General features: G+C 34.7%; 3 protein-coding genes and 1 pseudogene across 4 annotated transcripts; 1 reads left to right on the top strand and 3 right to left on the bottom strand.

Annotated features, from left to right (window-relative positions):
- Window positions 1-82: 82 nt before the first annotated feature.
- On the top strand, window positions 83-8,910 carry LOC145555632 (uncharacterized). The gene is made up of 9 exons (XM_081617375.1): window positions 83-466; window positions 646-733; window positions 1,939-2,024; window positions 3,106-3,184; window positions 3,325-3,384; window positions 7,190-7,311; window positions 7,402-7,473; window positions 7,615-7,769; window positions 8,334-8,910. The coding sequence occupies exons 1-8, from the start codon at window positions 138-140 to the stop codon at window positions 7,715-7,717; spliced, it is 939 nt and encodes a 312-aa protein (XP_081473501.1). The 5' UTR covers window positions 83-137; the 3' UTR covers window positions 7,718-7,769; window positions 8,334-8,910.
- Window positions 8,911-9,542: 632 nt separating this feature from the next.
- LOC145555631 (septin and tuftelin-interacting protein 1 homolog 1 pseudogene) lies at window positions 9,543-12,784 on the bottom strand (annotated as a pseudogene).
- Window positions 12,785-14,838: 2,054 nt separating this feature from the next.
- Window positions 14,839-21,422, bottom strand: LOC145555630 (tRNA (cytosine(38)-C(5))-methyltransferase 2-like). Of its 2 annotated transcripts, none has more exons than XM_081617374.1 (10): window positions 21,228-21,420; window positions 21,031-21,141; window positions 18,961-19,054; window positions 18,775-18,893; window positions 18,568-18,690; window positions 17,409-17,760; window positions 17,210-17,304; window positions 16,282-16,347; window positions 16,140-16,204; window positions 14,839-15,295 (listed from the first exon to the last, which is right to left on the bottom strand). In XM_081617374.1, exons 1-10 carry the CDS (start codon window positions 21,309-21,311, stop codon window positions 15,217-15,219), a joined length of 1,188 nt encoding a protein of 395 aa, XP_081473500.1. In that variant the 5' UTR covers window positions 21,312-21,420; the 3' UTR covers window positions 14,839-15,216. The 2 variants fall into 2 exon arrangements, 1 of the variants encoding a protein (XP_081473500.1); XR_014091523.1 differs by having other exon boundaries at window positions 15,221-15,295; window positions 17,426-17,760; window positions 21,228-21,422.
- Window positions 21,423-23,119: 1,697 nt separating this feature from the next.
- Window positions 23,120-24,696, bottom strand: LOC145642581 (uncharacterized). Its single transcript, XM_081693779.1, has 7 exons — window positions 24,590-24,696; window positions 24,374-24,506; window positions 24,116-24,276; window positions 23,885-24,005; window positions 23,552-23,731; window positions 23,404-23,466; window positions 23,120-23,305 (listed from the first exon to the last, which is right to left on the bottom strand). The coding sequence occupies exons 1-7, from the start codon at window positions 24,694-24,696 to the stop codon at window positions 23,120-23,122; spliced, it is 951 nt and encodes a 316-aa protein (XP_081549905.1).
- Between the last annotated feature and the right edge of the window lie 1,396 nt (window positions 24,697-26,092).

Genomic DNA, 26,092 nt, shown 5'->3' with positions numbered 1-26,092 from the left:
AAAATTATGAAATACAACGATTGCATTAGATATTTCGGCCAAATATAGCCGCTCATCAAACCAATTGTCATACAAACTTAAACAACACCTTGTTCAATACACCATGTCGCAAACTCGCAACTCAACTTGAGCAAAATATGCAAACATTTTGCTGTTCTTGTTATCTCCCCCATACTTTCCCACCTCCATCTTGCTCTAAAAATGGCGGCACTCCCAATCTTCCATGGCAGAAGACCTCCTCTCTTATCCTCTGTAATCCAATTACCAATTTCACCGCCATTAAAGCTTCTTCTTCCGCTTCAATCGACAGCTTAGATGAAGATGATGGTGAAAGAGGAGAGAGAAAGACTGAAGCTGCTGCGAAAGCGTCAGGAACAAGCGCTAGAGGAAGAAGGCTCGTCAAATTGCGTGAAGAGAAGCACAGAAGAGAACATGACCGCCTCCATAATTACCCTTCTTGGGCTAAGTAATTTTTCTACTTTTCGCTAAACAACTATGTTGTTCTATTGTTTGCTAATTTTCGTTACGAAGTTTGTATATAAGAAATTGAATAGTATAATGTGACATTGAAACAACTCGGGGCATTGTCTGGGCCACACACTAGTTGAAATTGTAATGGGGTTATTTGATTATGATGATGAGCAGGGTTTTAGAAGATGCGTGTAAGAATGATTTAGAGCTTAGAGCAGTACTTGGGGATAGTATTGGTAATCCTGAACTTATGCGCAAAAGGGTACTCTTCTTTTTCTCTGATTCTAGCCCCCTTTTGTATTACTCCGTGCTTGCTACTAGCATTCAAGCTCGTGCGATGAACGATTTAATTGTAATGTTTTAAATGAATTTGGTGTTTTATTTTTGCTAATTTGATAATTGCTTATGCTAAATTGCTAATCGTATTACTTACTTGTGCAACTTCATGTTCTTGTAAATTGTTTCACACATTTGAACTGCTAATTTCGACGAACTTTTATGTACAAAGTTGTAAATTGAATCAGATCAGGTTATTGCATGAGAAATCAGCGAGATAAATCAGATTAGAATGTCTAGAATAAATGGTCATCTATCATGGTTTATGACTATATTTTAATATATCCTTAATAGAATTAAGAAAATTGGTTAAGGGTGAAAATAACACTACTTTTGTATAGGGACAATTTCTGTATCATATTGAATTCTGTATGATGAGAGGTTAGGACAGTGTGATGAACTAATTTTGGGAAGAGGGAGTGTACATTAAAACTTGCCTGGTGTTGTTCATCACATTTGAGTTGGGTTGGACTAATAAATAATTGATAACCAGATGTATGGGTTTTTTGAGCAACTTTTGTAGAAGAGTATTTTACAAAAAAAAAAAATAATAAAAAAAATGAAATTGTTGCTTAAAACAGTTTGTATTACTGTGAGGATACTTTTTTTTTTTTTTTTTTTTTTTTTTTTTTGTGGTAATCTTTAATGCTTTATCCCTGACAAATGAAGTCTAAAGTGATTATGTTATTGGAGTTCTTGTCCTAAGTTTGTTCCCTTTTGTGGAAGGAAATATCCTTAAATTGTAGAACAAGTTCCAGTTTCCTTAAATATGAAACTTGTTGAATTCTTCCTCAACTTACAGAATCAAACCAATGTCTCAATTGTTGATAATCAAGAAGTAAAATTGGCTATTTGGCCCTTGGCATTAGTTAAAGCTTCTAACTGTTGGTCTGCTTGTTTTCCAATTTTGAAGGAACACTTAAGTAATGTATATCACAAAGACTTGTAGAACCAAAACATTTTACTTGGTTGTCTTATAAATTTTAAATGAAGTATGAATATTTTGAGATGTCTTGGACAACTTTATTTTGGTCATCAATTACTTTTGTATCATTATGTTAGTCTTTGCTGAATGCTGATATCTTGCTTCGGTCAAGGAAATTCTTTAATGCATTTTAAATTGTTAAAAAGGTTGAGGAAAGAGTTAGGAAGAAGGGGAGAGATATCAAAAAATCCAAGACAGGCTCTGTTCTTGCCTTCAAAGTCAGCTTTAGAGAGTAAGTTGAAAGCTTTGTTCCAGAACTATCTCCATATCTGTGTCTTTTGCTGTAGTTGATTTATACTTTGTTGATGCGTAATACTTTGTTCATCCTTTGCTCTAAACTTTTTTCTTTTTTGAGATGCCCAAAACTTTTATCTCCTGAAAAAAAAAGTTTGATTGCTACATGTAGGGGAGACATACATCATAAGTAGGAGAGAGATAGAGAGAATACAAATACTAGAAATAGAAATGTTGGAATTAATATAAAACTTCTAAGTTAGGGAAATGTAACAATTAATAGATAACGGAGGAAGTAGGTAACTTTGATTTTAACTCTTGTTAATGAGGGCAATTTTGGAAACTTATGACTAATTATCATAACATGTGCTAATTGTGCTCATATTGATGTCTTTCTTAAGAAGATAAACTTTTTACTGGGGGTAAAAACCAGTAAAAAAAATTAGGACAGGGGAAGTAATCTGAAAAGGTTTTCTTTGACTCAAGCTTGAACTTGTGAGACAAGTATAAATGAGTTTTCTAAAAAAAAAGAGAGACTGTTGTAATACCTTCATACAACTACGTGTAGCAGACCCTCATAAAAAGGTGCCGTCCTTCTAAATAAGCAACATGGAGGCAGGGGGACAGTTCACTACCCAACTTATATCAAGTGACCACCGGGATGCTTCCACATTCTTGTAGAGGGTAAACAGACTTCCTTACACCCTAGTTAAAGAATCATTCTTGTTTATGAATTCTATTCAAGAAGAACCAACTAGCATCTGTAACTTACTTTTGTACAAGGCTTTTAGCTCAGTAGCTGTCATGTTTTTTGTAATCTATTGTCTTGTTGAAGATACTCTTGTCAGTGGGGAACTTGTAGCTTTTTTCAGTTTTTTATACACATAATGATATAAAGAATGTTATACATATACTTACATGTGCAAGCATTTGAATTGTAGGCTTGTATGCCTGATATCTATGTAACAACTATTTCTTTTTATATACTGAGTACAGTTGAGGGATTTATTTGTATGGTGAAAATTTTTCTGTTGCTGTTTTCCTCTATCCCTTTTCTCACTGTTCCTGAACCTTGGCAGCTTCAATCCTCTAGACTCGTACATCTGGGTGGAACTATTTGGTTCACCATCCGATCGAGATGTCGATCTGTTTGGAAGTGTAAGTGATTTTTTTTGTCGCTTTTAAATCACTGGACCTTAACATTCGGCTATGTGGATCCATCTTCTCCCAGATCCTTCTCACATGCATTATATACTATTTGTTCTAGCTACAACTCATTAATGTTGTTAATATCTTAGGTTATTCAAGCTTGGTATGTAATGGGACGCTTAGGGGCTTTTAATTCCTCGAATTTACAGGTACCTTCCTTTCTATTTTTCCTTCGTTTGGAGAAGTGAGAGCGTTAGATTGCTGAAATCTTAAATCGTGTGTTTATTCAGCTTGTATAGTGTTGATAGTTACAATCAGATTTATTAATAAGCATGCTGATTGCATAGGATTTACTCTTCCAATCTGCAATTCAACTAGCTGCATTTATTGTTTCAGAACTATTTCATTTGCATCTCTGCTAAGCCAAAACTTGATATATTTTGCCAACAGGACTAGTCATTGGTCATGCTCTTTGATTCTATGAGCATGAAGTTGTATCTCCTCACTAATGTATCTGGCTTAATTAGCAATAGGTGTAGTACGCATCTTGCATCTTGCGGTCTTGCCCATTGAAAGTTTGTGGGAAAATGTTTATCCTTGTAATTGTAAGAAACTCTGGGGAGACATTGGTATGGAATACAAAACATTGGATAGACTCTTGCATACAAAAGACCAACATTGTCCTAGACCTTGGGCTTTTATTTTACAAAGTTGAAGTTATGATTTAAAGCAAGAATCTGTGGGCTCAGTATGGCAAACATCGTAACTATTTAAGAGCTTTGGCTAACATTGCACGATGATAAAAACCTTGCTTAATTGCCCTCCACTTAATATATTGTGTAAAATAGTTGAACAATCAAATTTAACCGTACTAGCCTTAAGGGCCTAACTCATACACATTTATAGTGGTATTCATTTATTCAATCTGCAGTGATAATTTTTTTTCGAACCAACTTGGACAGATTATACAATATAATTCTCTGTAGTAAGCCATGGGAGAAGAGATTGTAGAATGATTTGATTAAGCTTGGCACTGAGTATAACCTGAGAGATTGCGATGGTTTAGTTTTCACCATCTGTTTTCAATCTCTTAATTTACAATGCGCATACAATCAATCAATCAATCAATCAAAGCCTTAATCCCAAAAGTGGGGTCGGCTAACATGAACCAAATTTGATTATTCCGTGTAGTCATCAACATAAATCTTTCTCCTCCATCCCTTACGATCCAAAACTTCATCCTCACGTAAATCCATGCACTTCATATCCTTCCTCACTCCTTCCAACCAAGTCATCTTTGGTCTCCCTCTTCCTCGTTTAATCCCTCCAGGGTCCCACTCTTCCACTCTTCGCACCGGTGCACCCTCGGGTCTCCGTCTTACATGTCCAAACCAACGCAGACGATTTTCCCTTAATTTATCTACAATGCCCGCCACACCTACTTTCTTGCGAATAACCTCATTTCTGATTCTATCTCTTAAAGTGTTTCCACACATCCACCTTAACATGCGCATTTCCGTAACCTCCATCTTTTTAATATGCTCTTTCTTAGAAGCCCAACATTCTGTACCATAGAGCAACACTGGTCTTATGGCAGTCCTGTAGAATTTTCCCTTCAACTTTAAGGGAATGCTGCGGTCGCATAGCACTCCCGTGGCCGCTCTCCATTTAAGCCACCCTGACTTAATCCTGTGGGTCACGTCTTGATCAATGTCACCATTCTTCTGGATGATCGACCCTAGGTACTTAAAACATTCACTCATGGTCAAATCCTTTCCATCCAAACTCACCACTTCATTGCTTGTCCCCCTCTGAGTGCCAAAACGACATACCAAATATTCAGTCTTACTCCGACTTAGCTTAAACCCTCTAGATTCCAACCTTTGCCTCCATTGCTCCAACTTGACATTAACCCCATCCTTAGTCTCATCCACCAAAACGATATCATCTGCGAACAGCATACACCATGGAACCTCATCTTGAATTGGTCTAGTTAATTCGTCTAGAACCGTTGCAAAAAGAAAAGGGCTTAATGCAGACCCTTGATGCAATCCGATTGTAATAGGGAAATCTTTTGTCAACCCTCCGCATGTCCTCACATTTGTTGACACATCCCGATACATATCCTTAACTAGGTCTACATACCTTCGTGGGATACCTTTCTTCAACATTGCCCACCAAAGTATCTCTCTTGGCACCTTGTCATATGCCTTCTCTAAATCAATAAAGACCATATGAAGATCTTTCTTCTTTACCCTATAAAACTCCATCATTTGTCTTATCAAATGGATTGCCTCCATAGTAGATCTCCCAGGCATAAAACCAAATTGGTTATCTGAAATGCTTGTGCATGCCCTCAACCTTTGTTCAATCACCCTTTCCCACAACTTCATAGTATGGCTCATAAGCTTAATTCCTCGATAGTTAGAACAATCTTGAGCGTCTCCTTTGTTTTTATAAACCGGGACCAAGGTGCTCTTCCTCCAATCTTGTGGGATCCTTGTAGCCGTCCATATCTTGTTGAAAAGGTTTGTTAACCAATCAATACCAATCTTACCCAAACACCTCCACACCTCTATCGGTACCCCATCAGGGCCAACCGCCTTCTTAGGTTTCATCTTCCTCAGTGCAATCTCCACCTCTACTCTCCTAATCCTTCGCACATACTCCATGTTGATTTCTTCATCACTCATAGAGGTATCTCCTATCACAACTCCATTACTTCCATTAAATAATTCATCGAAGTACCCCTTCCACCTGTCCTTGATGCCCTCCTCTTGCACTAGGACCATTTGGTTCTTATCTTTGACACACTTCACCATGCCAATATCCTTCCTTGCCTCTTGTCTTCTCTTTGCCATCTTATAAATGATCCTTTCTCCCTCCTTGGAATCAAGCTTTTCATAAACCTCCTGATATGCCTTTTCTTTTGCTTGGCGAACAGCTGCCTTTGCCTTACTCTTAGCCTCCTTATACGCTGCAAAGGTTTCATCACTCCTACATTTTCCTAAGGCTTGATAGCATTCCCTTTTTTGCTTAATTACTGCTTTCACCTCTTCATTCCACCACGAAGTATCTCTCTGTACCGAAGTTCTTCCCCTTACTTCCCCTAAGACCTCTTTGGCCACTCTTAGGAAACAGTTCTTCATTCGTAACCAGGTCATGTCCGGATCCACCTCTCCATCCCAATCCGCTTCTTCAATTACCTTTTCTGTAAAAACCTTAGCTTTTGCATCCCTTAGGGTCCACCATCTTATCCTTGGTTCTTCTTGTCTAACTTTTTTCTTCGCCTTCTCTTTCAGACGAATAGTCATTACCAATAGCCGGTGTTGGGTGACCACACTCTCCCCTGGGATAACCTTACAGTTTATGCAACTTTGTCTATCTATGCGCATACAACTGAACAAAATTTAAAATAGTGTGTGCTGAAGCTGCATGTTTCATCCTAAAATCCCAGATTTGCTCCTGAGCATGTTGTTCATTGCTACTTTGAATCCAAGATTCTCTATGCTCAGAAAAAGATTTTTTTTTTCCCCCTATGACACATCAATACTACTTCTTATCATACATCTGTTTAATTATTGACCCAGCACTAGAAAGGTGAACCCTGGTTGACAAAACCATAGGTCGTAGAGTGATACGAGTATACGACAAACTTGTTAAGGGAGGCAGTTTGTTTTCTCTGGCTGTAAGATTACTCTTGGAATATGAAGAGTGGTAAACTAAGGATTAATCTTTTTACTTCTTGAAACACATATAGGCTTGTCTTAGTGTGAAAGGATGTAGAAAAGGTTATTTTTGTGTCCCTTTTATTTTCATCAATCTTATCCCCTCCTGTCTGACTATCTAGACTCTAGGGGAAGGAACCAATCAAAGCATGAAAGCTTCCCATTCATCAGCTATATTAGATTATTATCTTTTCAATGATCTCAAAGCATTGATATTTGCTGTATTAAGAATTTAAAATTCATTGATGAGCTTAGTATTGATTAAAGATCTTTTGTGCACTTCTAGTTGGCGAGTACCTCAATGGAGTATGATCCCCTGTATGATGCTGACAAAGCTCTTAAAGTGATGCCTTCTTCATTCCATGATATTAGTGATGTTGAATTTCAGGATAATTGGGGACGATTTTGGTAAGAGTTGTAGGCTCTTTTGGCATACTTCTGCCTAAATCTCTGAAATAGCTTATGATGCTAATCATCTTCAATTTGTGATTTTAACAGGGTAGACCTTGGAACAGCTGATGCTTTTGCCATAGATGTTTTGCTGAATTGCTTGACTGTGTTAAGCTCAGAGTAAGATTTGTACTTAAGCTATCAGTAAATTTGTGACATAAATCTAGGCCATCATAGCTTCTAATGATTTTGTTATATAAAGCTTTGACATCATTATGACATTATGTCCGTATTAAGTGAGCAATGTTGTATCTGGTGCAGGTATCTTGGTATCCAGCAGGTAGTTTTTGGTGGTCGTAAAATGGGTGATTGGGAAGAGGGGATGACTAGTTCTGAGTTTGGTTACAAGTACTTCAAAATATGAAGTGGAAGTTATCCGGAATCTACGCCGACGAGGGTATAATAATTATGCAGAGGTAAAGAGGATCACTGCTTCCACTCCCCTTCAATGACCGATAGAAAGGGAATTTATTGTTTAAAACTTCTAATTACATGTTGAAAATTTTGGTGCAAATGAACAAGTATGGGCTAAAACTACAATAAATATCGTTTAAAACTTCTAATTACATGTTGAAAAAAACAAAAAGAGTGGCGTGTAAGATAAACCATGCTATCAACTTCATATATTAACAAACAAGATAAGAGTTAGGTTCTTGTTTGGATAATTTTCATTAAGCACCCACTTATTGTGCTAATTGGACTACATATATCTATCCATCTCAAATTCGATTTGTGTATTCTGTCTGTAACATTGCTATTCTGGTATAGGCCTTTTCAACTATACACTGGTTGCATATAACTTGAATAATTTAGGCACTTGATTGCTTATGCCTAAATGCCTGTTACGAAAAATCAAGCTCTAGGACTAGGCTCTAGAAACCAGATAAGAGTACTTGTGGCACTTTGCTGTCAGCATTTTTACTAGTCAGCTTTGTCTTTTGCACTAAATATTTTCCCAATCTTATTAAAACTATCCCCAGGTTCCTTACTAGTGGTGCAATCTGTGCAGAGCAGATAAGAAGATGGTAAAAATCCTCAATATCAGGAACACCATATCATATCCTGGACTAAGATTTCATCATCTTCATTATAAGGTGTGTTCAGAGCCTTGTTAGCTTTGATTGGCAAGAAATCACCTACAAACAACAGCTTTTATCATAGAGTGCTAAATCCAGAAGGCGCAGCATTGCTTGACAAGACTGTCTTGCTTTGGAAGCTGCTGCCAGTCAAATCTTCATTTTATGGACATAGAAGCAAGTGTACTCAAGGCTACAGATGTGTTTGCCCATTGCATCAAAAAAAAAAAAAAAAAAAAGACGTGTTTGTCCAAGAAAGTCGAACCCATCCCCAGGTCCTCAAGCTTCGCTCAAGATAATTTGATACTAGTTTCTTGTAATATGGTAGTATCTAATGTTGGTATGATATCTTCCCCCATTAAATAATTCAATTTGCCTCCCTATACTTCACCCTGTCTGCAGATGAATTTGTAACTAGATTTGATGCTAGGTCAGCTATTATGTCATTTAATGCATAGTTAAAATATCAAAATTTTCTCTATCTGTATGGTCGTATGGACACCCAACACAGTATATCAAAATAGCTTCTGAATCAGATTTGGAAATGTAAAAGCAAATAACAGGGGCAATTTAGAGCATTCAATTGGAGAAGATACGACTTCATCAAACAAGACAACCAAACTCAGTGATAACCAGGTTCTAATCCCCCAGATGAACAAACCAATCTATGATATATTGTGATTTTCACTGCAATATTTTGCTTCATCTTTTCCATCAGCAGCCCCTATTTCGTTATATTATATACTCGTAAAAGACTAAAACTCTTATATTGTTCATAAGCTGAGTCAGTTTGCTATTAAAAACTCAATTTCGAAACCAATTCATCCAGTTCTTTCAAAATTGAGAGCTTTACTTCTTGGCTGACCAATACCAAAGACCTACAATACAGAGTAATATGCACATAACGCGCAACCATTAACAGTAATGAGCGACATAAATCTCGGATACATAATCATACAAAAGGAGCATAAGTGGAAAAAACTCCATTGCACATATGGAGTATACAGAAATCAAAGGCAGTCTCAGATATTGTTCAGTTGTTTCTTGAAAAAGACGATATGGAACAAGCTACTCATGAAATGGACACACAGTTGAGTAAGACCTTATGAAAGCTGTTAAATAGTATTTTTATATAATCTAATTGACCAGCATATAATGATTTAAACTTCTAAAATTCCCCCTAACTGTCATACAGCTATGGAACTGGAACCCAGGATGAAACATCAGTTTGTTTGTACTGAGCTAATACTAGGGAAAAAAAATGTAATCTAATGTTTGAATGTGAACATGAACCATCCTCTGCAAAAAACAAATGAAGTCAATAATAAAGACTCGAAAGGAGTGGTAAAAGCTGTAATATTTCTAATGCAAGAGTATGCTCCACCAACTGGGGGATCACAAGTATCTTTTGTCGAGCACCATTATCTTATACACCTAACAAAAAAGGGGGGTGGCGCAACAGCTGACCAGCAAAACTCAGCGCCGTCCTGAACCAGAAACATTCTGCATCTGTCGAAGTTGATCAAGAGTAACCAAAGACCATTCACCCTGGACTTGAGCATAGATTTTCTGATGCAAGGAATCCACAGTAATGCTTACACTACCAAAGCTATATACTTGGTGATGGTTGTGTAATCTCCCAGGTTTAGGCTTGAAGAGCAAGCCTAGCTGCTGAGCATAGGCCTCAATAACTTCTTTCAAGGTCTTAGGCACATCATCTGTTTGCTGAGCGGCTTTCATCTGAGCCTCAAATTGTCTTTGTTCTTGCACCCTCATATAGCTAATGTTCTCCTTCACACCAGGTTGAACCATCTCCAAACCTTCAGCAGCCTGGTTCATTAACTCCAGGCCTTGGTTTAGCTGCTTCCGAATCCGTTCATTGGCCAAAAGTTCATTAGGAAAAAGATCTTTCCATCCACTGTACCATTTCAAAACCTCTTCAAAGTTTGGGCTTGTACAAAGCCAATGGTACAGAACTTGCTTCCATTTGTTGAAGAAGTGCATCTCTAGTAAGCAAACCATATGATGAATGGGAACTGCAGAAGCCCAAGTCATGACCCAGTAAAACTGATCAAGTTTCTGATTAGCAGGATTGACTTGAAATTCCTTCATCACATCTATCAACTTGGGAAGGATGGACCGGGAAATTAGTTGTTCCCAACTTGAAGCATCAAATACCATCTTCCAAGGTGATAAAATAGTATAGGCTGACATATCACTAGGATGCCATTTATGAAGAACTGTTCCTAATTTTATACGGATAGCTTGATAGAGAGACTCCAACTTCTGTCCAAGTAATGGAAGCCAGGGGTGCACCCACACATGGATCGGTATTGTTTCCCTACAAGGTTCCCAAGAATTCACAGCTTCAGATAACTTGGGCATCACAACCATATCAAGCAGTGACTGTAGCACAGAACTCGGAAGCAATTTCTCCCATAATTCCAGAAATCGGAGCATAGGCTCTGGATCTCTAGCCTGCCAAGTGTTTATTCCTGCTATTCGAACTGCCGGAAACACTACTTCAGCCACCAACTGTGAATACGGGGTTGATGCATCCTCAAAAATATCATAATTTTCATCTCCCTGCAACAAACCTTTCCACAGAGCTACAACATCCATGCCATGGGATGGGTTCTGAAGTGGATCCCATCCTTGAAACACTCTAATTAACAGAGGAAGAGCAAGTGAGCAAGCAATGCAAGACAAATTACCGAGTTTATATTCTTCTGGAAACCTCCTCTGGAGGTCTCCAAAGGATTTTGCAAGGGACTCTAAAGTTAACCTCCCCAATGTGTTCTCCTCCTCAATACTATCTAGGACCTGCAATACCTCTGTCATAGAGTCAATCTGCTTCTTCTGCCGTGCAGCATCAATCTGGCGCAGTTCCTTCTCTTTCTGCAATGCAACAACAGTTTCTCTCTCATTCCTCAAATCCCTGTCCATCTTCTGGATGTTAAGCTCTGCCAAGTCTACTATCAATCTGATATTGTGCTGAAGCTCTGGCATGGGAATATCACTTTCCCTATCTTTCTCCTCAGCATTCAGATTTTCCAAATTTGTTAAAACCCGAACCTGGGGTCCCCTCATATCCACCACCTTCTGAAGTACCAACTCTGGTCCTTGTGCCTCCTCCTTCATAGCCAACAACTCATCTGCAGTGAGAATATTCTCTTTCTTCTTAACACGAGCTCGAGCTTGTTTCTTCCAGAGTTTGTCCTCTTTCTTCAAAGACACTTGCTTTTCCTCTAATTCAGGAGGTGGAGGTACATTATCCAAATTCGGCAAATTCTTGCTCTCCTTGTAGTCATCATACCCCATCCCCATACCCTTTGGCCTCAACTTTGCCTCAATAGGAGCAACAATACCTTGCGCATTCTTCCCCAACCCACCACCTTTATACCCCATCTTTTCTAGCAACTTCAGTCCGATTCCTTTCGTGTGCTTCTCAAACACCCCCACATTCCCCTCCACCCCATCCGAACCTCTCTTTGCCCCCAACTTAGACTTACTCCCCTTACTAACCCCAACCAATTTCGACTTCTCACGCCGTTTTTCTGCCCCTTCCTTAATCTTCTTCCCAAACCCAGTCGGCAAGAACGACTCCTCATCATCCTCTACCCTCTCATCATCAACTTTCCTACCTCCCAACCCTTTCTCCCCTCGATTACTCGAACCGGCCCCAAACCCCAACCCAACTCCAACATTCCCCCCAGCACCCAACCCGAGCCCTGGTTTAAACCCATCTACACCCTCCTCCTCAACCTCCTCAGGATTCTCAACACCCTCCTTCTCATTAAGCTCTACCTCCTCACTAGGAGCAACAACCCCAGTAGATATAAAATTTACGGGTTTCGAATAATCAGCTTTCTTAATAATCCCCCCTTTTTTCCTCTTCTTCTTCCCAGAAAAAGAATCATCATCTTCTTCTGAAGAACTACCCTCAAATATACCATACAGTGATTGATCCTTAGATTGAACTGATTTTTCTTTGCGTTTTTTATAAAAAAATTCACCCCCAATATACTGTCCCCCCTCAAAATCATTATCCATCCCAAATTTCTCCATTTCTTGATAATCATCCATTTTTATTGAAATTTAACAATCTCAAAGAACGATTACAATAAAACTAAAAACCCTAAAAATTGAACCTTTAATTTGCTAATTAGGTAAAGGGGAGAAGAGGGTACCTTTGTTGGCGTTCACAATCTCTTTCTTACGCTGCTTAAACTAGCTTGGAGGAGAGAGAAAATCGACAATGGAGAAGAAAAGAGAGGGAGAATGGTGGTAATTTCAATTATATTTTTTCGTAAAAAAAGGAGTTTGCGAAAAAATTTAGTTGATGATAATTTCGTCAGCTGTGACCCTGTGAGTCGGTTTGTAAGACTTCACTATGGACTTAATGAGTTAATGGTACTCCCTCTCAAACATTTTGCGTCCGACCGACCATATCTGGTCGTTTGTAAAATAACAAAGTAACCTCTATATTTGTGTCATACTAATGATCTAATAATCTCGATTGAGCTGAAAAATAATACTCATATTGCAATATGTAATAACAATTTTGTGCCTATTTTTAAATTTATTCTACCACTTGACCACCGTTGGTTCGCCCCTACGCACAACTCCACTCCACCATAATCACTACCTCCACGGCGCCACCCTATAGAAATTGTCACCTTATACACCAACCAACAGTGGCGGAGGGAGGGGGTACAAGGGAGGACAGTTGTCCCCCCACTTAAAAAAATTAAAAAAAAAATCAGGTTTTTCGAGAAAAAAAAAACATTTTTTAATCAATTTTTTTTTTCTAACTTGTATTTATATTAAGATTTTTTTTTTTTTTTTTTTTTTGCAATCATTAGTTAGTTAAGCACTATATAAAATTCATACTATATTTTCTACGGTTATAATATTGAGTAATTTCTAATTGTTTGAATGATAAAATTTTGTATGTATATATTGGATTATTACTTGAGGTGTATGTTGAAATTTAAATCCCTGAATTAGATATTACAGAGTATAAAATTATGTTATTCTATTAGAATATAAAGGTTTTTCAGTTGTTAACTTACTAGTTATTTAATTTAAGTTGTTTGATGATTTGATTGTAAAATTATATATGGTAAATTAGTAATTGATTCATGACATGCCAAATGATTCACTTAATTGAAACTAATGTAAGACAACATGAAAACAACTTGATCTTCGAAAATTCCTACTAGAAAGAATGATATCCGAAGGAAATCATCATTTTTTCCGACTACTTAATAATTATTTACATGTCAAGTATTCAACTTCAGCTATTTAATTATTTTTGTGTCAATTTTTTTTCCTAACATTTTTGTCACGTCATGCGATGTCTTCCATTGTCCCTTTAAAATTTCTGGCTCCACCACTGCCAACCAAACTTATCTTTTTTCTCATATGAATTCTCTATCACCTCCACATGACGTCCTAAAATAGACAATTTATAAAAATAGTAGGGTTACAAAAAAAAATAATAATAATAATAAAAAAAAAAAAAAGGGATTACAAAAATCTTCTAATTTGTCTAAAACATAAACTGTATATTATTGTTGCTAATTCCTAATCATTCATTAGTTACATTAATCATTGAATGCATAGTATAGTATAAATTGTAAATTTTTATTACAATTTTCAATAAACAAATATAATCTGTACAAAAAAAAATAATAATAATAAAATTGAAGGGCATCTGATATAAGTATTTCTAAATGAACATATAAGAATTAACAAAAGAACATAAATTTTTTTTTTTTTTTTTTTTTTTTTTTTGAATAGCAAAAATATTTCATTAATTAAAAGTCATACGACATTTACAATAAAGATTCGACGTTAACAAATACATAAGATATAGAATCAAATAGAATTTTCCTTCATAAAAACTACGATCGTCGAGTAGATCTTGCACTGCGGAGCATCTCCCGCTTATACCGCTGAAAATTACAGCCTTGTTGGAGAGACAATCTAACGATCCTTTGTAGCCGTGAGGATGATTTCCTTCTGATTCATCTGTTCGTATTCGAAAACTTGATAACTATTTCACCAACGAAATAATTTCACGACAATCCATTAGATCTGCTACCATGGATTCAAAACTAAGAAATTTTCTCCCTCAAAAAGAGGAGATAAACCTTGTCTTTCGAAGGAGGTCGAAAAACCCTTGTCTTTCGAAGGAGGTCGAAAAACCCTTGTCTTTCGAAGGAGATCGGAAACCCTTTCTTTCGAGGGAGAAAAGTTCCTCCCAAAAGGAGGAAGTATTATTATAAACCTAAAAAAACAATAAAGAACCAAGGATTGGGGCTTTCCACCGATTAAAATCGATGGAAGCCCCTTCAAAATTCAACAATGGAGGCTAGGGTTTTGGAGAGAGAAAGGATGAATATATCTTCAAATATATTTAAAACATACTTAGTGTTTAATTAATTCAATAATCATGAAACTATGCAAGTGTAATTACAAGATCATGAAAATTGTCTACAGCTACAAAATTGGATTACACGATTCACTTATACAAAGGGTTACATTGCCATGGAGGCAGACTGATCCTATAGTATTTCAGGTACCCATCAAAATTATAAACCCCAACAGGTAATTCTAAGGTATCTCATTCTTCTAGCTTGCTTCCTTCGGTATCATGATGATACCATACATGCAATTCGATCTCAGATTGAGTGCCAGTAGAATTATATGCATCTCCCACACCGAGGCTGGGTAATGCAGGTAGTTCAGATTACTGATATGGTGCTACCATAGCTGATCATCAAGATGAATCAGCAAACAAGTATTTGATCAGGGGAGCAACTACTGCTATGCTCAAACTGTTACCAAGCATCGCATAACTGTAGAGAGTCATAGCACACAAGTATTAAAAAGTTGAAGAAAACATTAGGTTACAAAATGAAAGATACACAGGTATAGAAATTGACATACATTAAAGGTGTATTGTGTATATGACACTACTAGTGGAGTACTCCCTACATCGTTGTACGAATACTCCAAGTACCTCTTACAAAGTTGCAATATGCTAATGGAGCATACTTTAAGGACGTAGGGAGTGGCTTAACAAGGCAAAACCACTAATCCGTTTCATAATTATATCTCAATAACCTTAATTGTATTTTCTACTGCTTACCTTTGATAAATTGCTCTTTACCTATGATAATTGCATAAAACTTCCATAACTAGCACTGAACAATTTGCCACACCTTATTCAATCAGACAGACAGCAAAGTAGTAGTTATCCATTAACAGCTAGTAAATTGTTAACCACTAATAGAGCAGCGAACCAAGCCTATCCAACTTGATACTCAATAGACAGGTTATTTATGTTACCAACATGAGAAAATTGTCCACACTATATTCCATACACATCAAAAATCACAAAAATTTACACAATAATGCATTTTCTTTCATATATGTACTCAACAATGAAAATTTTTAAGAAAAATTACTAACAAGTAATGTCAAAGTGCAAAGTGTTATTATTAGGGCAATGAGATTCTTTTCTAAAAAGACAGAGGAGCAAGATAGTGTTACTATTAGGGCAATGAGATTCTTTTCTAAAAGACAGAGGAGCAAGATATAGAACAAGATCCATCCCAGTATCCTATGCTCACTTCAAAAGCATACGCGGAATAAAATTATCAAATAAATGAATAAAGATATAAACGTAGTATAACATACCGTTGCCTGAGGCTTACATGCTCGGGAAAGGAAAACTCCTTCGGAAAAGAATGCAGGTTGGCAACCTAATGACACCACAAGATACCACCTTTTAATCCATAACAACAAGAAAAATAAACAAGAGATGTGATGAGAAACAAACCTCTCTCGGGGTGAAATATCTAAGGCCCTGGCTCTCTAATGAAGATTCTTTACCCTTCACCTTTGGCTGCATAAAGTGCAAAAATAACAAGTACTCAATAGCAAATTTTGCAAAGCTAAACTATCTAAACAAATTCATTTGCCAACAGCCACTTTGGAACTGTCATTACATCCAAAATAGTTTGATCCAAGCAAAATGCTAAGACTGTAACCAAACCATAGAGGGTTCATCATTTATTTTTCCTTTTTTTAAAAAAAATTACAATTGTGTTCTAGACTTATAAGTTTTGATTGAGGAAGCATATGGACACATTTTCCTTCATACGAGTCACTTATCAAGTGAAAAGTACTTCTTAGGTACCAAAAAAAAAACAGTTGCTTGGTGTTGCAGGTGACATCAGTTCTGATCGAAAAAAGATGCACTTATACAAAACTAATCAGATAACACTTTGAGTACGAGAGTAAAAACACGATGCAAAACCCATCATCTATTACATGAGCCTCAAATTATATAGTTCAAAATTACACAAGAGCTAGAGACTTTGTCTCATTTAATTATAGTATATAGTGTACTAGTTATATGCTATTATTTATTCAACTGAATAAATATTTATTTTTACATAATACAAATGCATGAATACATTCTGACAATTTAAAGGGAAGCTTCACATCATCAACCTGCAAATCAAATTAATTCTAGATTGACTTGACCACATCATCCTTTGAACCAGAACCCTGAAAAACTTTAGATAGCCCTAACAAAGCGGCCATAGCTACTAATAGCAAAACAGATGTTATTTTGCTTGTTTTAAGTTTACATTTTTTATACACCAATGTACCATATGTATATGATGTATAGCAAAATAAATTCCAAATAAACAGGGCATGAAAATAGCAAGTCTGAAAGTGTAAAACAGCAGAAGACATACTTGGATTGTTGCCAAAAGGGAGCCAGTACCCTTGACATAACGATAATAGCTCTTCGTAAAACAACAGCATCGCTTTGAATCCGGATATACAATATCTATTATTTTGTAAGGAATAAACCAAGGTGGTAAATATGCAGAATGTATCTGGAACACAGATAAAAGCTATTGCAGTCATTAAAAGATCAGGAATTCAGGATACCCATAGCACTTCCCCACCTTTCTATCAAACTCAGAGGAACAGAATACTGATCCATTGAGTTGCCATCAGCCCCAACCTTTATGTCCAGCCTTTGAGCAGAATTACATAAATTGGGAGAACAATTTACATCATCCGAACATCCTGATTCTGTTGTATCTTGTTTACTGTAATTGTCAAATTCAAGAAACATATGTACAGGCTCACAAGACATGAGCATACAATCCTGAATCTCAGGTATTTGCTCAGGTGCATTGGTTGTCAACTCATCATCAGTTCCAAACAATGCGCTTGGTGTGTAAAGTAGTTTATTATTAAAACTTGGATATTGAAAACATGAAGGATTCCTTTTCGCCTACAATTGACAAACCATGACGATCATGAATTAATTCCAAAAATTTTTTAAAAAAATATATATATATCATCAAACCCAGCCCACAGACCAAACAGAAACCACAAAAATTCCATCTTTAAGCATAAATTGACAATATTCGCTGCTCCTCAGTCCCTATAACATTTGTCCATCCAAGCTTTCATGATTCATTATCAACTACGCTTGAACACTATTTGGAACATGCAAAGAAGATAAAGGGGATAAGACTATGAGGAACATATTCAGAAAGAATTGCATATGTCTACATATAATTCAATTTTCAAACTTGGCAAATTGCTTTGAATAATTAAGACCAACTATAAAGCCCAAATGTAACTATAAAATCTCCTTACTAAATGTGTTACCAGAAAAAAAGTTACTAGCGGGCAGTTTATCATTGAAGATCCTGCGTGCCACTACACCCACGCGCATTATTTAAATTAAAGACATTAAGTTGACTCTCATTGATTAAACAAATTTGCAGCATTACTGACGACAATCAGACAGCAGGGTCACCACAAAATTTCAACTGTGAAGGACAGGATCATATGAACCAACTAACCAAGTAGTTAAAACTGTTAATTTATTGCATATATAAATACACACTTCACAACATCCACACCTAAAAAAGGACTCAGGTACCCAAGATCATGAAGAAGCCAAGCCATTCTGAAATTAACCAAGCCATATTCAACAGAAAAAAAGTGTGTGGATGCACACATGAAAAAGTGTGTTCACGCATATTTTAGGATGAAAAGGAGAAAGGAGAGGAAAGACAGTAGAAATTACCAGACAAAAGTAGCGTGGCCTGGAATATGGCACTCCAAATTGCAACGGGCTTAAAATGAACTCCTGAGTAAGATAACCTGTTTTTGTCAATACTTCAATCATCTTGTTATGAGTATCAGATGTCTGCAACAAAAAAGGTTTAAGAATTAAATAAAAAATTGTTATAAGAAACCACTAAATGCCTATATTCAATCCTATGAAGCATACCTCAAACCCCACGACATTTTCTACAAAAAGCATGAGTGGAGCACTGGCCAGCAGAGGTATAAGCTCAAGAAGGTTTAGGAAGGAAAATGCCCGAGCATCACTTGAGTCCTTTTGGAGGCCTGCACATAGATTATTTAGACAAAAGCCAGGAAAAACATGCTATTATTCAAATATTAGACCATCCACCTTGTCTCGTATAAGGTTGACATGGCGGGGAAAGGAGCCAAGCATGTGCTTGATATTTATCAAGATCAGCTGCAGTCAAGCTTTGAATGTTACCCTGTAAACAAAAAGAAGCACTTCAATACCAACCAGCAGTTGTATCCAAAAGTTCATATTTTTGAAGCTCGGAGAACTTAATAATTAAAACTATAAAATAAAATATGGAAGAGTTTCTGAAGCACAGAAAAGACGGTTGGTTAGAAAGATGATGTTGAGAAGAGCATTGCAGCATGTAGTAAGGAGTCAGAATCTTGTAACACCTGATTTATTAGGAGACACAGTAAAACAAATGATGGTTCCTATGTTGTTGGATCTTATTTTCTGAGTACCCCATCTCTTAAAAAGCAGTTAGCAATATACCATCGGGTTATAACTGATATTTCTGACAAATTCAGTTCTTTAAATCCATTAATTTCTAGACTTTCAGCTAACCTATTCTATTCTTTATTAGTTTATCATGAGTAAGACAAATGGTCAATGTTGGTTCTTAAAAACTTTAAATACTATCTACTTATGTTTCTTCTTGTTGAAAAGAATAAGGCAATCAATTTTATCAGTTGATATTTCTGATTATAAACTCTTTGGTGTAGATGACCTGGTGTCATGATTGCATAAAATAAAAATGAATAAGCCATGTAATTTATGTTAACATTGATTTAAAAAAACCCAAATTCACCTAATACGGCTAACCTTCACAGGGTATGTTTCTGAAGATCAAACTCAGCTCTCAAACAAGCGAGCAAATTCAGCCTAAATCAAGTGGGCAAGGTGCCAGTACCCACGGCTGGATAATTGTGTGATTACAAAAAGAGTGCTCTAAAGGAAATTCAAGAAGTCTACCCAACATGATAAGAAGCCTTAGTTGAATAAATGAAGCACCTTCACCATTTTAAAACAAATACTTTTACATAAACAATTAATAATAAAGTCTTTATATGGCCAGAAGAAACATCTTATGAATAGCTAATGTATAAAGATATATGCAATTGAACACTGACAAATTCAAACTTGAAGAAGGATGAGACCTAGGGAATTCCTAAATGTCTCGAAACAAGAACGGCTCTTTCTTTATGTATAGGTGAGATCACTGAGATGTGAGCTCAACCTAGGTTTTTGGGAAGGATTAATCCATCATTGAGAGTGGACCCAATTTAAAAGGGCATGGCAAAGGATTAATATAAATTTCTGGCATTCAAAATATGTTCCTACATTGGCTGCATACTATATACCTTAAGGATGTGTTTGGATTAGGGGTAATGCAATAAGAGGGTAATGGAGTCAAATTAAAGAGAATAATACTCCGTAATGAGTTTAGGTTGTGGTATAAGAGATGATATATACAATGCAGGAATACGGGGAGGAGAGGAAGGTAATGTACTACCCCCAAATGAGGGTATATTTTCCCCTTCTTCGTTTTTAAACAATCACTGCCTTATATCATCTACAACCATATTCGTCCACCCTTCATTCTCCTAAATTTTTCCTTAAATTACTCGCTAAATACATTAGCCCCAAATCCCCAATCTAAGCATGCCCTAAGAGTAGACTTAAAATCCTCTCTTAAAAATGATTACATCAGCCCTCCTATGTCCCTACCAAATATCATCCCAACCCTCCGAACAAAGATGCTTTTCATCACTTCTCTATAGTATCTCATATTCTCTTGCAAGCCATTAGGATTAACTCTATATAACTTATACAAGGAAATTGATGCAATTAGAAATCATTCTTCAACCAAGTTCCACAATATCACCTAAGTACGATAATTTTATACATAGTCTTACTTCCTTCCTATGAGATTTCAATCAAAACCTTTAAAAGTTTCAAAATGTCCTAACCAAAACACTAACTACTACTCCCACCATCCAAAATTAACCGCCATAATTTGAACTCGTAATGTGACAACTAAATCCGGACCGAATCAGTACTTCATACAAAGTGTGCGCAATTAAATTGAAGTTGGATCAGAAACAAGCCAATAAACTCAATTTAAAGACAGGATAAAATATGGTACAAGTATTATTAAGGCAATACCTGAAAAGGGCGATGCCCAAAATTATGCTGATAAACATCATTTGCAATATCATTAATTTCAAAAGCTTGAACAACTTCTGCGTTAACCCCAGATTTCATGAGCGAATATCTCTATATTTCAATTTTCAAAGCAAAATCTGTCAGTAAAAGGGAAGAAAGAGCAGTTATACAGAGAAGAGAAAGAGAAAGAAAGAAACCATGCCGCCGATGCCACTGTAGAATTCGAGGACTTTGAGAGGCTCATCTCCATTGATTTGTCTGCTAAAACCCTCTTCCTCCATTGATGGACCAACAAGCTTACGACTTACACAGCGCCTGTTTTTCTTGTCAAGTACGGAGTATCAAGTTATGAACAAATACAAGTAGATACTAGATACTCTCTCCGGTCTCCGGCCCTTTTTACATGTCCCGTATTTCTTTTTAAAGCGTCACTTAATTACTAAGGAATTATTGTGAGTTAGTACTAATGTAGGTTTTTAAAGCGTCATTTAATTACTACGGTCTATGGAGTTATTGTGAGATATTGTACATTTTTCTACTCCAATTAGCTAAATTTTGAGTTAATTTTTGCGGGTTAGACATTTTTTAGAGTGAGAGGGGATAAGGGATCCTCACCTCAAAGTGTCACTAGTCAGGATTGAACCCCCAACCTCAAAGTTGAAAGATGATAATCTTATCACTAGACCAAGCTTAGACAAAATCCGTATTAAATAAGATTAACTAATAATATGCGATATTAATCCAATTTATGAGTAATAAAAATATGAAACAAAACTATCATGAACTGTATACTGTGAACGATATGTTGTTGTAGAAGTGTTTTTGTTAAAACTTCTTGCTTCCTGATCATATAAGTAATCATGCAATAAATAATTGTCTTATACGAAGAAAAAAAAATAACATAAACAAATCAATAATTTAAAGCTCCAGACCAACACATACACTGTTTGAATAAAAATTAAATTATTCGACTCTAACCACAAAAATCTAATTAAAATACTTAATGCCTTTCAATTTCTACCTACTTCGTCCATTTGTTGGGCATTAATAAAAGTCCATGAATTGTAGCACTGCAATGTAAAAATTGATTACAAAAAAAGTTAGAGAGTTTAACAATTTAGATTTAAAACAACGTTAGCAAATAATGAATATTAATTTATTTATTAATTAGTGTTGAGTAATACCTTCTCATGGCAAATTTTGAAATACTTCTTTGTATACTACATTATTCAAAGTATACTATTCTAATAATATATATAGAAAATTTACTTATGGTAATTTGCATTAGATTATATATATAATAGCCTTAGAAATAAGAAATTTCTATACATAAAATTGGAAAATAAATTAAGAAATTTATAAAAAAAAAAAAATGCAGTGTATCTTAAGACGTAAGATAATATTCTACAAAATATCTTAGTATACAATTTTATTTCTTTTGACGGGTACTATCTTACCAGTCACTTACATGCTAGATGTTATGTGTGTGTGTGTTTTTTTTTATATAGTATGATATTAAAAAATTGATTTCATGAGAATTTTTGTTAATTTATGTATTTATTTAAAATAAGATGTATAGAATTTATAAAAAAATTAATAAACGACAGCGAATCGAGACATTTGTCAGTCTCACATTGAGGCACTTGTATTTTAGTATAGTATATAAATATAAATATAATTTTTTTTACCAAATTAAAAAAAAAAAAAAAAAAAAAAAAAAAAAAAAAAAAAAACCCTTAAAAAAAAAACTTCATAATGGACATTTAGTTGTTGATGTAATCCGCAATTAAATGTCCATTATGTATAAAAAAAATATGGCTCATTATCATTAGTGTCTCACATGGTTAAGGAATCTAATATAAACTATATTCATTGATTATCACATTCAAAATATCATACTATTAATACAAATAGAAGATATAAAATTAATAAGATTATCATGTTATTAAGATAAAACCGTTCAAAGAAACACTCCATATAGTCATTGAAAAACTCATAATGTAGACAATTTATTTTGTATTCAAAATTCTAACATTATTAAGAGATCCTAAATTTTTTTATTATATAAAACATTAAAAGTAGCTAAAAATCATCCATTGTTGGTATTGCCTTCCTTTTCAATCTTAACTACGACCTTCTTTTTGTTAGTAGAGCGTTGTGCCGAACTTGTTTCATCATCAATCCCTACATTTGTAGCATCATCGAGAGGTCTTTTTGTTGGTGTGATAAAGGATACATCAGGGTTTTCATTATCACATATAACGGTGGCCAATTCCTACAAGACACAAATACAGAGTATATATATCAATACATATTATAAAAAAAAAATAAAAAATTAAAGTATAGAATTGTGGTAGATTTTTAATATATGACCTTATCTTTCTCGACAGAAGATTTACTTGATTCATCCATAGACTCAATTTCCACATCCTTTCCCTGAAACATGATAAATTAAATAATACGTTAAAGCTTTATTAAGGATAAATATTTTTTGAATTTAATAACATGAATTATTAATTACCTGCAAACCACCATTGACATCCAAGAATGATTTAATCAATTGTTCATCATCACTTATTCTTAGGACAGTATACTTATCCCAACTATGACTAAGATTGTGTTTAAATATATGAAATCGGAACAAAAATTTCCTATCGATAAGCATGTCAAGTTCTTCAGGAAATGAATCATCTTTTCCATCCTACAAATATATAAAATATATATATTTGTCACAATTATTAAAGAATCAATCGAAGCAAAATAATTTAGAATAGTTGATAATTACTATCATTGTTCAAAACTATCATAATGAGTATATACAAAGCCAACAAAAAATGTGATTAAAATTATACACCTTTGATAACTTTTCTTTCAAATCCACTGCAGATATTTGCAAAATTTGATAAACTTCCCGATCAAACATAACAAAACTGGCAGTTCCACTATCATCCTCTACTATTATTGTAAGTTTATACCTGTAGAAAATGTTATTGGAACCTGACATAAGTTTTTTTTTTTTTTTTTTTTAATAAATACTAATTAAAATCTAATATCAATTGTAATTCAATAATATAACACCAATTACCTTGGTGGTGCAGATTTGACGTGTGAGTCACATTTTTTGCACCAATATTTTCCACCACCTTCATAGTTAACCTTTTTGTTACAATTCTTGCATGAGTTATAATACCACTTGCTATCATATTCAATAGCAATAATAGTAGCATAAGTCACACAAAAGCATTCCTATGTAAAAAAAATATTAAAAAAAGTTAATAATTTATTTTAATGTCAATATAATTTCCATCAGAAAATTTTGAATTATAAAACTTATATGTTTTACCTCATTAGTCTCACTAATCTCGTCTAGTTGCTTTCGTTCATTCAAATTTAAGAACTCATCTGATATTGAATGTGAATTTTGACTTGACAAGTGACTTATTACATGCAATTGTGAATTTTTTTCACCTTGAACGCTAAAAAAAATATAAAAAATGTATTAGTTCAATTAAATTGGAAAATAATAATAATGTACAATATGATAAACAATGTCTAATACCTTCGTTTGTAATCTTGCACCTCAGGTATATCCTCATTATTGATGAATAATTTTGTCGCCCATAACGAATTTGATATAGAAACTTCATCTAGAAAAGTTATGATCATGGTAATTTGGTTAATACAATTATTAAATTTAGACGAAAAATTACTTATCATAATTTAAATATATAAATATATATAATAAAATATCACCTCTAAAAATCTTAATCTTAGCAAATTATAGTACTACAACTATGGGTCCTTGGATGTCATCTTTAGTAGTAGACTCCGAAAGTTGTTCAGCATATTTTCCATACAATACACCAGTCAGCTTGTTTTTGCTACAAAATACAAGATAATTGTAATTGAAGTCAACACATAAAAAAGAGTTTTAATATTTAAAATTACATTATATAAGTTACTGCCTTATATGTATAATAACAAAAATCAATAATGTGAAGTATATATAGGCTAATTCGAATTGATGATTTGGGGTATCAGTTTTTGAAATATTGATAAGATCACCCATGCCGGTAAGCTCTCCAATAACATCTATAATTATTTATAAAAAATATTAGTTGATTATTTTATAAAATACGAAATTTATAAAAAATGGTTAATAAATTGATACAATGTATCGTACCTACTAAAATCACCTCATTGACTTGTTGTTTAAGGATTTTTTCGAAGGACACAAAATCAAATCCGTATTGAGGAAGTTGTGCATCTTCACAATCCCTAACAATAGTCCTATAATAGAAGTTCACTTTATAGGCATGGCTAGTAGCCAATGTTTGCCAACATTAGTAATCATTCCGAAGCTAGAGATAAAACGGGAAGTGCCCTCTTTCACAAGACCTTCAAATCGTCGAATGAGTGATTCTTTGATAGTTGCTTGTATTTTGGATCCCTGCGTTTATCATATCAAAATCAATTTTGCACTATAATTTATGAGTAAACATATTACAAAAATTAAACACATCTAAAAGACAAAAACTTTATGAACCTATAATAGTATACCTTCTCATCAACTAAAATTAACTCAAGTGAGTTAATTTTTTTTGGATTGGAATAGTCAGGTTGGTACCATAGCCTCACAATACGAACTTTTATTCTCCATGATTCTTTTAAAGGGATAAGGTCAGATATCATAGTGAACGCCATTAACAATATATTAACCTCGATAATATGCCTTGATATAAAAATTGTTACGACTTATATGATATGACTAATATTTATATAGCTGATAATAAAAATAATATTGCATCCGATTTTATTATTTGAATATATATGATTTGATTTTAATATGTTAACTATATTTTATTTTTGCCGTTTTTCGATCTAATTATGTAACATAATATATTATAAGTATCAATGTATTTTTTTTGTAAAGATAGTAATCATACGTAGTATATATTTGCTTACTTTATAGCTTACCGTTAAGTTATAGTTATTTATGCTTAGTGTATATTTGTCTTCCATAAATTGTAGGAAATTAGGCCTACTTTGTATCTTACCATAC

Source organism: Chenopodium album, chromosome 8, assembly GCF_948465745.1.
Source record: "Chenopodium album chromosome 8, dcCheAlbu1.1, whole genome shotgun sequence".
In the NCBI taxonomy this organism is placed as follows: Eukaryota; Viridiplantae; Streptophyta; class Magnoliopsida; order Caryophyllales; family Amaranthaceae; genus Chenopodium; species Chenopodium album.
This window is presented reverse-complemented; position numbering and strand designations above follow the sequence as displayed.

Coding starts and splice junctions, on each gene's coding strand:
- LOC145555632 (XM_081617375.1), top strand. CDS start 138: ATGCAAACATTTTGCTGTTCTTGTTATCTCCCCCATACTTTCCCACCT. Junction 467..645: donor AATTACCCTTCTTGGGCTAA/GTAATTTTTCTA, acceptor GATGATGAGCAG/GGTTTTAGAAGATGCGTGTA. Junction 3,385..7,189: donor TTAATTCCTCGAATTTACAG/GTACCTTCCTTT, acceptor GTGCACTTCTAG/TTGGCGAGTACCTCAATGGA.
- LOC145555630 (XM_081617374.1), bottom strand. CDS start 21,311: ATGGAGGAAGAGGGTTTTAGCAGACAAATCAATGGAGATGAGCCTCTC. Junction 19,055..21,030: donor TTGGGCATCGCCCTTTTCAG/GTATTGCCTTAA, acceptor TTTTGTTTACAG/GGTAACATTCAAAGCTTGAC. Junction 17,761..18,567: donor GGCCACGCTACTTTTGTCTG/GTAATTTCTACT, acceptor TGTCAATTGTAG/GCGAAAAGGAATCCTTCATG.
- LOC145642581 (XM_081693779.1), bottom strand. CDS start 24,696: ATGATCATAACTTTTCTAGATGAAGTTTCTATATCAAATTCGTTATGG. Junction 24,507..24,589: donor GTGCAAGATTACAAACGAAG/GTATTAGACATT, acceptor TATTTTTTTTAG/CGTTCAAGGTGAAAAAAATT. Junction 23,306..23,403: donor CTTCTGTCGAGAAAGATAAG/GTCATATATTAA, acceptor TGTGTCTTGTAG/GAATTGGCCACCGTTATATG.